Source organism: Nicotiana attenuata, chromosome 1, assembly GCF_001879085.1.
Source record: "Nicotiana attenuata strain UT chromosome 1, NIATTr2, whole genome shotgun sequence".
Lineage (NCBI taxonomy): Eukaryota > Viridiplantae > Streptophyta > Magnoliopsida > Solanales > Solanaceae > Nicotiana > Nicotiana attenuata.
The window spans coordinates 88,932,280-88,948,063 of NC_031989.1; the positions used below are offsets into that span (position 1 = coordinate 88,932,280).

General features: G+C 36.7%; 1 protein-coding gene across 1 annotated transcript; it reads left to right on the top strand.

Moving 5' to 3' along the window:
• Window positions 14,886–15,518, top strand: LOC109238305. Its single transcript, XM_019404739.1, has 2 exons — window positions 14,886–15,269; window positions 15,318–15,518. The coding sequence occupies exons 1-2, from the start codon at window positions 14,886–14,888 to the stop codon at window positions 15,516–15,518; spliced, it is 585 nt and encodes a 194-aa protein (XP_019260284.1).

The window sequence follows — 15,784 nt, forward strand, 5'->3', positions numbered from 1 at the left end:
CTTTTCTTGCCTGAGATCCTGAAGTTTTATTTGCGAGTACTGCAGAATTCCTCAGTCTGACACAATTCAGACAATTTATCAATTGCAGCCTATTAGTTAACAGGGAAAAAAGTGGTGATATTTTAGTATGTCTTTATTTACTTGACATATTACAGGCATTATTGGTTTACGTATAGGTGGGTGGGAAGGGTTGTAGGGTAGGGGCTATGGTTGGCTGTTGGGAGTTTTGCATCATTTGGGTAGAATGATTACAACTTCATAGTTGAAGGTAGGGGTACATAGGTCGGGTTGGTTCGGATTTTGCAATTCTCAAACCGAACCAATTGTGTCGGGTTATTAAATCTGAAGATCAAACGGAATCAATAAAACTCGGGTTTTTCAATATCGATTTTTCTCGGATTTTCTCGGGTTCTCGGATTTTTCGGGTTTTTTTCCGGTAAAATCTTCGTAGAACAAAACATATAATTTGTGCTCAAAATTTATCTTTAATCCTAGTGAGATACAACTATATAAAGTATTTTCCAAGAAAACAATATAAAATATGAGATGTGTCATGACATTATCCTAAAATATTCAATAATAAAGACAATAAAATTATGTAATATAAAAATTGCTAATTAAAAAGTCATAATAAAATAAACATACTCTAAAAGTAATAAGTCATGTTAAAATAAGTAGACTAATAAGGGAGTATTAATTGCATGACTAAACGCTAAAGAAAAAATAACAATAGGTTATGCATTTTTTTCTAAATTATTGCAAAACAAAAAATAGATTTTCAATACATTCACGTTCGTATTGAATTGAATGTCTTTTGTTAGCATTAGTATCGGTTTGATTTTGGTTTAGGCTTTTGTTAGCATTATTTAATTTACTAATATTAATGGCTATAAAACTTATTGGAACATTCAAAAGTTCTACGTCTAATCTTGAAATAATACCTTAAAAGATAAAATTATGAATTTTTTTTAAGAAATTTTTATAAATTACATCACAATAAGTATATTTATATATTAAATATATCTAAAATTTCTATATATGTAATGTCGGATTGGTTTGGTTTCAGTTTGACTTTCTTTAGTTAAACCCAAACCAAACTAATTATGGTCGGATTTTTTTTCCAACACCAAATCAAATCAAACCAATCCATAGTCGGGTTTTTTTCTCAGTTTGACTCGGATTATTGGATTGGTGCGGTTTGTCGGTTTTCTTTGTACATCCCTAGTTGAAGGGATAAACTACAAATAATGCAAATACATTTTCATCCTCGATTGGGCAAGAACAACATACCCAGTATTATCCCAAACCGTGGGGTCTGGGAAGATTAGTGTGTACGCAGACCTTATCCCTACCTTGTGAGGATAGAGAGGCTCTTTCTAATAGACCCTCTGCTCAAATTGGGCAAGACTCATAATATAAAATTTTATTGTTACAACGTGGTAGAATCATTACCGATGGCATGTTGCACGCCTAAGAGCGAGAAGATAGTGCGTTATGTCGAATCCTAAATGTTAAGTTGGCAACACTTCCAAATGTTACATTTGCAACGAGACTTCTTGGTTGGGGTTTTCTCTAGTGTCCCTTCATGCTTTGGATTTTTGTTTCTTTCAAAGTCCTGCCATCTCTTCTTTCGAGTACCCTTAGTAAAACAATAAAATTGTGAGTTATCTTAAAAACAACAGAGGAAATGTCATTTTCCCCTGCTTGTTCTACTTGAACATTTCAATTTTATTCAAGTGTTACAGTTCTAAATATGATACTATTGTAGACAATAAATTTGAGTCGAGAAAATAAAATCAAGACCGAAAATATCGCAACAATCGTAGTATTTGATTTCGAATATTTGAGTGTTACAATCTCTATGAATCCTCTGATTCTTCTTTTCAATAGTAAATAAATTCACGGGCCTTTGAGCTTGATCTTGAATATGTATTTGTTGCCTCGAACGATGATCTTGAATTCAACTGGCACGAACTTTGATTTGAACTCGCACTCCTTGAACCTTGATTTGTTCTTCGTTCTTGAGCTTGAACTTGATTTGTTCTTCGTTCTTGAGCTTGAACTCGATTTGTTCTTCGTTCTTGAGCTTGAACTTGATTGCTTGAAGCTTGAAACTTATGGAGGGATTTGCGGTGTTTGATCCACGAGCTCTCTCTTGCTTCTTGTTATAACTTCTGGTCCCTTTTCTGAGTTATGAAAAGTCCTATTTATAGTTGTGGAAGGGAGGAGTCATGATAAGAACAAACTCTTTCCGACCAATCAAATTGAAGTGTGACATGACCGTATTTGATTGGCCAGAACATGTCACTTGCACACGTGGCACGATTTCATTGGCCTTTCAGTGTGACTGGGCATGCCTTGTCATTTTGACACGTGGCATGGTCATATTGGCTCTTCCGTTTGACTTGGCGTGCCACGTCATTTGACACGTGGCACCAAACTGGGCCTCTAGGAAGATGACATCTTGGGCTTAATGAAGTGGGCTCATCACTAAAGCCCAATTAAATGGGCTAGCCCAATGGACTAAGACTTATTTATTTAATCCATATATGTTGGACATATATAATTAATCCAATTATATTAGCCCAATAAATTTATTTGAACTAATATATCTTGAATTTAAAATATAATCCCAACTATTTTATGGATTTAATTCCTATAAAATTTATATGCCTACAAATGCCCCCTACTTCAAATCTTGTCGGGGTATAAAATCACTTACCCCGTGACGAGTTTTGAAGTATAACGTACATAAAACACACATATCCTTTATATGCGTATATAATACACAGGGAATATACATTTGTCCAACTGTAATGATTACTCTAGGATAAGTTGAATTCAAGTGGTTTCACAGCTATATTAGGAACTGTAATAATTTGCAACTGTAATGATTACTCACGTTTTGAACGGAACCCACGTCATTCATTTTGCAATTTGGATTAAACATAGCTATATTAGGAACTTCTGCCAGCGACGACGTACATGCGAATTGAATTCCTATTTGAAGACGGACACCGAATTCGTATTGAACACAGTTTGTTCCAATGCGAATTGAATTCCTATTTGAAGACGGACACCGAATTCGTATTGAACACAGTTTGTTCCAATGCGAATTGAATTCCTATTTGAAGACGGACACCGAATTCGTATTGAATACAATTTGTTCCAGCCGCCTTAGTTGATAATCCCACATCGGGACTTTATTCTCAACCACTGCCTTGAGAAATCTATATAAAGGGTGCGTACTCTCCAACTTGTGAGCATCAGTTTGCAGTATTTGCAAGCCACTTGAGTCTATTTTTGTGGACTCGGAAGCATTAACGCAGAGGTAATTTCTTCTTCTTTTCTTATGCTTTTCTTGTTTTGTTGTCTTTTTTCTTTTTTGTAGGTCAAGCGAGAAAGATATGTTCTTGTTCAACAAGATGATCTACGCATGAAGAAGGCGGTCTTAGGGTGTGAGGGGATGAGTACTCATCCTTGCCCGCTTATCCCGACTATCGGAGAGATTACTCTCAATGTGGCTCGACTATCAGAGAGATTACTCTCAAAACGCCTCGACTATCGGAGAGATTACTCTCAAAATGACCCGATTGCCGGAGAGGCCAACTTAAGGTGCAAAGGGACTCATATGTCCACCTTAAGATTGGAAAGTTATAGTTCCTTTTAAGGACAAACCCGCGAAGAGGCCAACTTAAGGTGCAAAGGGACTTATATGTCCACCTTAAGATTGGAAAGTTATAAAGCTTCAACTCGAAGACGACATCGACTTGAACACTTGGAAAACTTTGAAGATTTGGCGGACTTTGCAGACCTCAACTCGAAGATTCGGAGGGCTTAAACAATTCAACTTTAAGACCGACGAATTTGAAGACCGACGAACTTGAAGACTTCAACTTTGAGACTTGGAGGGCCTAAATATTTCAACTTGAAGATCGGCGAATTTGAAGACTTCAACTTGAAGACCGACGAACTTGAAGACTTCAACTTTGAGACTTGGAGGGCCTAAATATTTCAACTTGAAGATCAGCGAATTTGAAGACTTCAACTTGAAGACCGACGGACTTGAAGACTTCAACTTTGAGACTTGGAGGGCCTAAATATTTCAACTTGAAGATCAGCGAATTTGAAGACTTCAACTTGAAGACCGACGGAGTTGAAGATTTCAACTTGGGGACTTCAACTTGAATACACTTGAAGACTTCAACTTGGAGACTTCGAGGGCTTAAATATTTCAGCTTCTCTTTTGCTTTATATTGTTCGACTTTTTTCTTAGTCGTATAATTTTCAGCTTTACGTGCTTGTAACAAATGATTCATATCTTGTCGTGGGAGAGTCCAAATAATGAACCGTATGATGACTTCAATATCTAATATATCCAATACTCAGAATCAAAAACCTTCAGAATCGCACCGGATAGTATTTTGAAACCAACTTTAGATTTCACCATGTTGAAAATTTCAGATTTGCGCAGTCTCACAAAAAAATTCATATCTCGGTGTAGAAATATCGAAATTGCAAACCGTTTGATTTCAAGAAAACTAGACTTCAAGATCTAGAACATATCCAAAATTCTCAATAAAAAAACTTCAGAATCGTCCCAGATAATATTTTGAAATCAACTTTATATTGCACCACGCCATCAATTCCAGATTTGTGCAGTCTCGCCAAAAGATTCATATCTTGGTGTAGGAACGTCGAAATTAGGAACCGTTTGATTTATTGAAAACTAGACTTCAAGATCTAGAATATATCCAAAATTCTCAATCAAACAACTTCGGAATCGTCCCAGATAATATTTTGAAATCAACTTTACATTGCACCACGCCATCAATTCCAGATTTGTGCAGTCTCACAAAAATTCATATCTTGGTATGGAAGCCTCGAGATCGGAAGATGTTTTACTTGCCATCAATCGAAATTTAAGAGCCATGTTCTCACAAATATCTTGAGTTCAAGTCTCACTGAATTTGAAACGTTGTGCCAAGCAATCTTTTCCTTATACTTGTGTTTCCTTTTGATGTCTCTCTTCTCTTCCCTTTTTTTTAAAGGCAGAGGGCGGACTTGGAGACCAAGAAACTTGAAGGTTTGGCGAACCTGAAGACATAGAGAATCCCTGGTCTTCAATGCAAATACTTGACATCCTCCTAAAATCGGCCCATTGAAGATATCAATTTACCATGGAGGGTTGCCCCCTTTAAATCAAATGAGGTCAAAGTTCAGTAGGAGGATGGCATTTCAGCTTGATCTTACATTCCTTCATACTTCATTCGAACAACAATTGGGGCAATATGTGTCTTTTGAACTTATGCGACTGAACTTAGAATGAAACTCTAAGCTGCCTACGTACCTCGGTGAAGAGGATCAAGTCATACCGTAGTTTAGACTGGGTAGATTTTTTTTTCTTTTTTTTTTACGTCCTAACTTTTGCCTAGGCCGCCTCTTTCGAGATTTTCAACCTAGCGGACTTCTTTTTTTTTGGGGCCGTACACAGTTTATACTCTTGCGGGCCAGGAGTAACATGCAGTTTATGCTCGTGCGTCGAGGAGCTTTGCAACTTGAAGATTTTGCTCGAATTTGAAGAGCTTTATGACTTGCAGTTTAGGCTCGTGCGTCCAGGAGCGTTGTAATTTGAAGATTTAGCTTACAATTTGAAATTCTTCCCAACTTGAAGACTTGCTCAATTTTGAAGAGCTTTGCAACTTAAAGATTTTGCTCGAATTTGGAGAGATTTACAACTTGAAGACTTTGCCGAATTTTAAGAGCTTTATGTCTTGAAGTTTGGCTCGAATTTGAAAAACTTTCCGATTTGAAGTCCTTGCTCGACTTTGAAGAGCTTTCGACTTGAGTCTTTGCTCGAATTTGAAGAGCTTTACGTCTTAAAGATTTAGTTCAAAATTGGGGAGCTTTGGTACATACAATATATACTCATGTGCCGAGAAGCATTATAACTTGCAGTTTAGGCTCGTGCGTTGAGGAGCGTCACGACTTGCAGTTTAGGCTCGTACGTCGAGGAGCATCATGACTTGCAGTTTAGGCTCGTACGTCGAGGAGCATCATGACTTGCAGTTTAGGCTCGTACGTCGAGGAGCATCATGACTTGCAGTTTAGGCTCATGCGTTAAGGAGCATTATAACTTGCATTTTAGGCTCGTGCGTTGAGGAGCATTATAACTTGCAGTTTAGGCTCGTGCGTTGAGGAGCATTATAACTTGCAGTTTAGGCTCATGCGTCAAGGAGCATAGTGACATGCATAGACTCTTCGGTTTCATTCTTGGATGAAAACTTGCCCCCATCCTCGCCTTCTTGTTCTTCTTCTTCGCCGTAAGGCTCAAAGACATATAGCTCTTGGTCTCCACTTGTGGCCATAGTTCCATATCATGAGCACAAGTTGCTAGTTCTTCAAATGTTTTGGGCTTTATGCCTTGTAAGATATAGCGAAGACCCAAACGCATGCCTTGAATGCACATTTTCGATGCTAGAAGTTTCACTAAGGCGATCTTTGCAGTTGAGGCTTAAGCTCCTCCAACGGTTGATAAAGTCAATAATTGGCTCATCCTTTCTTTGATGAGCGTTTGTAAGTTCGATCATGCTTACAATGCGTCTTGTGCTATAGAAACGATTGAGAAACTCTTGCGCCAACTGCTCCCAACTATCGATGGAACCAGATTCGAGATCTATGTACCAATCGAATGCATTACCTTTGAGAGATCGAACAAACTGTTTGACAAGATAATCTCCATACGTTCCAGCATTGTTGCAAGTTTCAACAAACTGTGCTACATGTTGTCTCGGATTTCCCTTGCCGTCGAATTGTTGCAACTTAGGAGGTTGATAACCAGCATGCATCTTCAAGTTATCAATTCTTTGTGTATACGGCTTTGCATACGTGAGTGATAATTTTGACGACTCACGTTTATCTTTGATAGATTCCATGATGAAGTCCTTTAATTTCCCAGCGGGAATCAGACCTTCAGTGGAGACTTGAATCTCCTTGGTTATCGTTGCTTGCTTTTCAGAGGATTCTTCTTTCTCTTGTGATCTTTGAAGATTTAAAGGTGTTTGTGTCGATTCTCCCTCTACTATGCTATCCAATGTATTTGTTAACTTTAAAAGTTTAGCATCTTGATCTTGCATGTGCTTTGATAAGCTTTTAATTGCTTTTGTCAAATTTGCAAGTTGTTCTTCTACACTAGAAGCTTCAATAACCATTGCTTGCATGATTGTCGTGGACGATGGAGAGTAGCATGGATTTTCACATAGATTGATCCTTGATTGGCTCACGCTATGTGGTGTAAGTGGGGAGGATCCATCACTTGAAACATCATCATCTTCCTTCACAACACAGTGCTTGGATCCGGAGAGGTCAAACAGAGCAAGAGTTTTCTTGATCTCTTCAGCAACATCGCTTCCTCCTTAAGGTGCGTTTATGGAAGATCTTGATCCTTTTGAGGATGAAGATCTGAAAATAGGGGTTGATGCGGACGACACTTGGGATGCTTGTTGACCTAGAGAGCTTGCTTTGCTCCTCGTAACCGGTCCGAAGCTTCCAAAGGAAACATCGAGGATGCTTTCCACATCAGCATAGAACCTGGAGTAAACAGATTTAGTGGAAGTTGATCTGGAGTTGATTTTCTTTGAAGCCATTTCGATGTTCTTGAACTTTGGTGATTGAAAAGTTGAGATGAGAGGTAGAGATTGTCCCACTGGGCGTGCCAGAATTTTTAGACAATAAATTTGAGTCGAGAAAATAAAATCAAGACCGAAAATATCGCAACAATCGTAGTATTTGATTTCGAATATTTGAGTGTTACAATCTCTATGAATCCTCTGATTCTTCTTTTCAATAGTAAATAAATTCAAGGGCCTTTGAGCTTGATCTTGAATATGTATTTGTTGCCTCGAACGATGATCTTGAATTCAACTGGCATGAACTATGATTTGAACTCGCACTCCTTGAACCTTGATTTGTTCTTCGTTCTTGAGCTTGAACTTGATTTGTTCTTCGTTCTTGAGCTTGAACTTGATTTGTTCTTCGTTCTTGAGCTTGAACTTGATTGCTTGAAGCTTGAAACTTATGGAGGGATTTGCGGTGTTTGATCCACGAGCTCTCTCTTGCTTCTTGTTATAACTTCTGGTCCCTTTTCTGAGTTATGAAGACCCTTATTTATAGTTGTGGAAGGGAGGAGTCATGATAAGAACAAACTCTTTCCGACCAATCAAATTGAAGTGTGACATGACCGCATTTGATTGGCCAGAACATGTCACTTGCACACGTGGCACGATTTCATTGGCCTTTCAGTGTGACTGGGCATGCCTTGTCATTTTGACACGTGGCATGGTCATATTGGCTCTTCCGTTTGACTTGGCGTGCCACGTCATTTGACACGTGGCACCAAACTGTGCCTCTAGGAAGATGACATCTTGGGCTTAATGAAGTGGGCTCATCACTTTAGCCCAATTAAATGGGCTAGCCCAATGGACTAAGACTTATTTATTTAATCCATGCTGGACATATATAATTAATCCAATTATATTAGCCCAATAAATTTATTTGAACTAATATATCTTGAATTTAAAATATAGTCCCAACTATTTTATGGATTTAATTCCTATAAAATTTATATGCCTACAACTATAAGTTTCAAGATTAAGTATTATTAAGCAATTCAGAATTATGACTGTGATGTAACGTTATCCTGACATTTAATTCTATAACTAGTACTCTTACTTTGCTGATAAACCACAGTCGAGGTGTTTGATAATTCAATAGAGAATATCAGCAGAACTTTACTTTCACCAACTGCGCTAACAGCTATAATAGCTTACATACTGTTACCAAATTCCTGATATTGATACTGAAAAGGATGAGAGTGATGAAGACTGGATTGGTTCTACATTTCAATGGCAATAGGATTATGTCTTAGCTTTTGGGGAGTATGTTCTTGTTTGCTTTTCAAGAGATCATGGAGACGTGCCTATTATTATTTTTTAGATAGTAGGTGGAAATCTTTGTGTGAAAAGTTACAAATATAGGGAGGGATATGATTGAGGAGATTGTTCTTCTCAAAAGTCTTATTATATGCTTACTTTCCTTCAGTAAATAATATAAGACTGTTTGCAGTTGATATTTCTTTAGGCATTTTGTTTTAATCTCCCTAGTTTTAATAACCAAATTCTTCAAAAATAATTACCAAAGCATTCTCAATCACTATGGAAATATTTCGTCTTACAGGTTTGCTTTAACAAAAATCATATCCAACAAATCAAAAATTTCACACAGTAGTCGAATAATTATGTCTGTCTTTAACATTGTGTAGGCAAAAACATAGAGTCACAGTACCAAAGGCCTAATTTACTGCTGGTTAGGTGCATATATAGCATACCCTTCACAAAACAGGTAAAATTGTGTGGGGTAGCCACTTTTTAAAGTGGTATTTACTTTTTAGCCACTAGTCTATTAAAATTAATAAGAAAAGACTGTGTTACCCTTTCTTCTATCTCTTTCATGTTAGGAGAAGAACTGTGCCTCCGTCTGTGAGACGACGACTGCCGTGGCTAATCGTGCACTTCCCCCACCCAAAGCTCAACGGTTCACTGACTCTATCACCAACACCCACAGTGCATCTTATCATCCACACGGCAATGGGTTACGTAATTGCACGAACTGACAAATTACACAAACGAACGAAATGCTAAAATACGCTACTTCTGCTCTTCTCATGTCATTTTCACCTCACAGTAAACTGTATGTATGTATGTATGTATACAACATTTGTGGAGAGAGAAACGCTAAATTTTACACTCTTCAGTCAATTTCAGTGTACATGTACATTTGTGAAGTAGAAATGCTAAAATACGCACATTTCAACTGCAACCTATACATATACCATTTCTGTATCTATACATTGACCTACAGATACAAGTGTGTACCTCTACATTTGGATCCTAAACTTACAGTTACAAGTTCAAAAGTTAAGGACACTTGGTCCTAAACTTCGAGTTCCAAGTTCAAAAGTTAAGGACACTTGGTCCTGAACTTAGAATTACAAGTTCAAAAGTTAAGGACACTTGGTCCTGAACTTCGAGTTCCAAGTTCAAAAGTTAAGGACACTTGGTCCTGAACTTAGAATTACAAGTTCAAATGTTAAGGACACTTGGTCCTGAACTTAGACTAACAAGGTCAAAAGTTAAGGACAATAGGTCCTGAACTTACAGTTACAAGTTCAAAAGGACAATAGGTCCTGAAGTCCTGAACTTAGACTAACAAGCTCAAAAGTTAAGGACAATAGGTCCTGAACTTAGACTAACAAGCTCAAAAGTTAAGGACAATAGGTCCTGAACTTAGGATAAGAAGCCCAAAAGTTAAGGACAATAGGTCCTTAACTTACAGTTACAAGTTCAAAAGTTAAGGACAATAGGTCCTGAAGTCCTGACTTAGGCAAAGAAGCCCAAAAGTTAAGGACAATAGGTCCTGAACTTAGACTAACAAGCTCAAAAGTTAAGGACACTTGGTCCTGAACTTACAGTTACAAGTTCAAAAGTTAAGGACATGTAGTCTTGAAGTTAAGTTCAAAAGTTAAGGACATGAGCAGAAGGGTATTTTCGTCCGGGCAGTTAAAGTTTATTAAAGCAATGGCTAAAGACTAAAGACATTTTAAACAGTGGCTTAAAAGTAAATACATGTGTTATTAGTGGCTAACTGTGCACTTCCCCCCACATAATAACATAACACCCCAACTAGGGGTGTTCATGGTTCGGTTTGGATCGGGTTTTCCCTAAAAAGAAACCAAACCAAGTAAGTCGGTTTTTCAAATATTAGAACCAAACCAAACCAATTAAGTCGGTTTTTTCTCGATTCGGTTTATGTCGGGTTTTGTCGGTTTTTTCGGTTATTTATCGATTTTTTCAAAATATAAGATATACACTACCAAACACATATTCCAGCGACCACATTTTCAACGTAACACTATCAAATCAATTTCCCTTTGAGAAATATATTATTTACCAAGATATATTGATGATAATTGAATCAAATAGTGATGAATAATTTAAGGACTTAACTAAAAATATATTATTTTTAACACGAAATGGATTCTTACACTTAACAAAAGAAAACTACCAATCAAACTAGAATGTAAAGGTAAAGAACTATACTAAAAGTGCAAACTATTAACATTTACCATAGAAATTTTGAAACTTTGTATAAAAATATACATATATATAGGTGTAATAATAAATTTGAAATAGCTACTCCTATAGTCGGTTGGTTCGGTTTTTTTCTGATTAAAACCAAAACCAAACCAAATTTGATCGGTTTTTAAAATTCAAAACGAAAACCAAACCAAACCAAAAAGTATCAATTTTTTTGATCGGTTTGGTTTGGTTCGATTTTTCGGGTTTTTATGAACACCCCTAACCCCAACTACTCAAGTAAAGTGCGCCCAGTGCCAGTGTAGAGCAGTCCATAATTAGTTGGCGAAGCCAACACAAGATTAGAGCCGTCTCCTTCAGTCTATGCTGATCCCTGGTCGGGCGTCTTCTGGTGAAGCCCGTTGCCAGTATGGCCAAGCAGGCCCGGCTGGCCTGCCCGTCGTAGTGGAAATTCTCCCGTTCCATGGTTCACTGGAAAACTGGAAAATAGGACAACTTTGATGTTCAATCCAGAGGAATAGACCAGTTACATATAGTTGAGCAAGGTAATTGTAAATGGAAGAGTTTAATGGACCAGTTAAATAGTTTCCTAGGTTAATTGATTGTGGTTGCTGCTATATGAAGAGGCTTAGACTTGTACCTTTCCTGGTAAGGGAGCAATTCTAGTCTTGTAGCTTTTCTGTTTAATTGGTTATTTTTGTAGATCAAGGACAGATTAGTTCTATATCAGAAAAAGTGAGATCGCGATAAAACAATCACTATGTACAGGAAGCGACTGAAGACTAAAAACAATGGAACAGAGTTAAAGAACAAATTTCGTGATGCAAAAGAATGATCCATACAGCTTAAAAGATTAGCAAAGAGAAAAAGTTTACTAATAGAAAAGGAAAGAGAAGCCTTGAAAATTACTCCGTCCGTATCATTTTATGTGTCTTGGGCATGGAGTTTAATAAAAGTAAGGAAGATTTCCGAATCGTGTGAACTTAAGCTAAAGATGCGTATAATGTACCAAAATATCCTTAAATCTTGTAGACTTAAATTTGGAGAATCACTTACTTTGATAATACCATCAAGAACCATCCTGTAGAAAAATTTGCCCAATGTTTCTTTCTCAGACTAATGAAAGAGAAGTGGTACTGTAAACTTCCAGAAAAGAAAGTGAAGCACCTTTTTCGCTTACATATTATTACCAAAATCCTGATAAACGATTTTTAAATCATTGTGGAATAAACTTCAGTATTTTTAGTAGGTAGAAAACAAATAATCTGAGTCATGTATAGAGCTCTGCATTTAAGGAGGAAAAATAAATTTGACGTGTGAACTCTAAGCCACCTCTTCCTCGCTCACCTCACTAGAACATGTAAGATTGATTCATATTTCAAAAGACTTCTAGTTTGATAATAAAAAGACTTCTAGTTTGATAATACTACATTCTGTTATCAACTTCCTAGAGCATATTATTAATTTCTACCTATACCAGTAGACAATGTATAAAATTTTCTGTAGTTGCAAGATATTACATTTTTTGTCATCTAACATTAAAATTCATCTTACGATGCAGATGCTTCCTCGGCTTCATCTAACAGTGCAATAGATGCTACACACTGCTGAGCAAGATTTAACAAAGGAAAAGAATTAAATGAGTTACTGAAGCAAAGAATAACTTACATCTATGAGAGCACCATTTACCCCTTGTTTGAGCAATATTTGGCCAGTAATCCCCCTTCTCAAATTCTAAACGCGGTTGAAGCAATGGGCAGTTGAGGATAGATAGTGAAAGAACGGAAGAGGGTATCCTTTTTACTGGAAGAGATTGGAGATTAGGGCAATCGAAGATGGTCAGCACAGAGAGGGAGGGAGGAGGGAAGCGCTGATTCTGGAATAGCCGATATTTAGACTTGGAAGTGAAGTGAGGGACGAGGGAATACCTTCTTCGAGTAGTGACCAAACTTGAGGTGAATGGCGAATAGAGAAAAGGTGTTTTTGTACTGAATACATATAAAACATTTTCTCTAATTCATTAAATGAGCTTATACTCTTACTCTTGATATAATTATTATGATCAATGTGATTTGTTTATTGTTTTGATTTATCAAAAGGTACGACTCTATTTAGAGTTAGTATATACCTAATAAATTGGACAATAACAAATAACATTTGTGAATAATAATTAGTTGATAGAATTCATGACTTGCTTCTGGGTTTGATAATACCCCTTTATATAAGCTTATAAGGTTTCATGTGAAAACCCGGCCGGTGAATTTTGTATCCGTCACATGAGATGGTTTAAGCGGAATTATAAAGGATTTAATTAGTTAATTGAATTAAATTTTCAGTGATTTAATTTAATTAACTGGTATTTGAAATCTTAACATGGGGAGTTAAAATAAGTGTTAATGAATTTTCGAAATTCATATTGAGGAGTTCAATTGCAATTTTTTAGTGGAATAAATTGCAATTAATTATAGTAAGAATTAATTCGTGCTAATTTAGAATTAATACTATAATTAGTAGCCTCTTATTATTTATGTGGTCCCTGCTATACCTAGTAATAACCTGGACAGACTTGGGTAAAAAGTAGCTTGGGAGAAAAGTTACCTTTTTGAGTTGGAGTAGGATTCTAATTATAGAATCCTGATCCACACGATTTTAAGCCTATTTAGGGGCTTAATTTTCGGGTATTTTTCAACAGAAGAGGAAGACAGGTTTCTCCCAGTGACTAAACCTAGAGTTGTATTGTTCTTGCCCACCCAAAAGCAAAAGTGTTCAAGGTTTTACTAGGCATATAGCAGAAGACTACAGCTTGCTGCTTGGAGAATTTGTGCAACTATTTCAAGAGGTTAGTGTTCCTGATCTCGTTATTATTACGTTGTCTAGTTTACATGTAATTGATATCTAGATTGTATGCTTGCTTCCGCTGCGCATGTTCTATCAATTGGTATCAGACGCCGTCTTACATCTAACTAGATAATGTAATACAGCATACATAAAGTAATATTAAAACGTGTTATTCATTGATACATGTTTCGGATAATTATTCTATGTTAAAAACGTGAATGTTTTGTATAATATTCTGTAATCTTAGATTAAAATACAGAATTTTTGGATTAATCCTGTCAAAACACGTTTTTTATGAAATCTCGTATTGTATGGCCGCAGTCCGAGCGTAACCGCGGTAGGACCGCAGCAGAACACTACCTCTGATTCTGAAGGTCGCTCTAGCCGCGGTCCTGGCGTAACCGCAGTAGGACCGCGGCAGTACATGCAACCTTCAGAGCCAAAATTGCAAAACACGCGATTTTAGGCCCTAAACCCTAAATTAAAAGGGTTTTATAGTAATATAATGAATTTATATGTTGACATAGGTCTTCTTCCACATCGGATAAATTCATTATAGATGATTAATGTGTTCTTCTTTAGCCTCTAGTTATTTCATTACTTGTATTAACTCTCCAACTGAGTTACATGTTGATTGAATGAAACTAGAGTTTTATAAAAGTGATATTTACCTATCTTAAATTAACAGTTTACTCTCCATCTGAGTTGGTCCTGTTTAAATTTATGGGGTTAATATCTGACATCACTCATATATTTTGCATAAATAGTTAAGTTTCCCTAACGAATCTAACTGTTCAATGAGCATGGTTATATGTGTAATGTGCAATTTTGAATTTAATCATTCTTAATACATAACTAATGATCTATTTAATGTGAATATCTCCCAGATTAACCATGTCTTCATTCAACCCACTTACCTCAATTTTGAACCAAAACAAGTTAGAAGGACCTAATTATGTTGACTGGAAAAGGAACCTTGATATTGTCCTAACTGCTGAAGGTTACAAATTTGTAATCACTGAGGAATGCCCAGAAAAACCTGAAAATGCTACGGATGATCAGGTTAAGGCCTATGACAAATGGGTAAAGGCTGATGAGATGGCGCGATGTTACATTCTTGCCTCTATGGCGAATGTTTTGCAACATCAGAATAAGTCTATGGGGTCTGCTTACGATATGCTCGAAAGTCTCAAAGAGATGTTCGGTGAGCAAAATCGTGCAGCTAAGCAGACAGCCATGAAAGCCCTTTTGAACACAAAGATGGCTGAAGGATCATCGGTCAGGGACCATGTTCTGAAGATGATGAGTCTTCTGAATGAACTGGAGGTCCTTGGAGCTGTAATTGATAAGGAGTCTCAAGTTGAGATGGTCCTGCAGACTCTGCCAGACAGTTTTCAACAGTTTCGCTTGAACTATAATATGAACAAAATGGATTTGTCACTAGCGAAATTGTTGAATGAGCTGCAAGCGGCAGAATCTATTATTAAACAACAAGCTCCAGTTGTGGCACTCAATGTTAAACCCTAAATTAAACGGGTTTTACAGTAATATAATGAATTTATATGTTGACATAGGTCTTCTTCCACATCGGATAAATTCATTATAGATGATTACTGTGTTCTTCTTTAACCTCTAGTTATTTCATTACTTGTATTAACTCTCCAACTGAGTTACATGTTGATTGAATGAAACTAGAGTTTTATAAAAAGTGATATTTACCTATCTTAAATTAAGCTTTAGGAGATATTAGTGTTTCGTTTAGTAGTGATAGAGTTTTAGTTTTAAAAGATGTT

What these genes read in the sequence shown, in the direction of transcription:
- LOC109238305 (XM_019404739.1), top strand. Translation starts at nt 14,886, where the DNA reads ATGTCTTCATTCAACCCACTTACCTCAATTTTGAACCAAAACAAGTTA. An exon ending in AGATGGCTGAAGGATCATCG is followed by an intron (nt 15,270 to 15,317) that starts GTCAGGGACCAT and finishes AATGAACTGGAG; the next exon opens with GTCCTTGGAGCTGTAATTGA.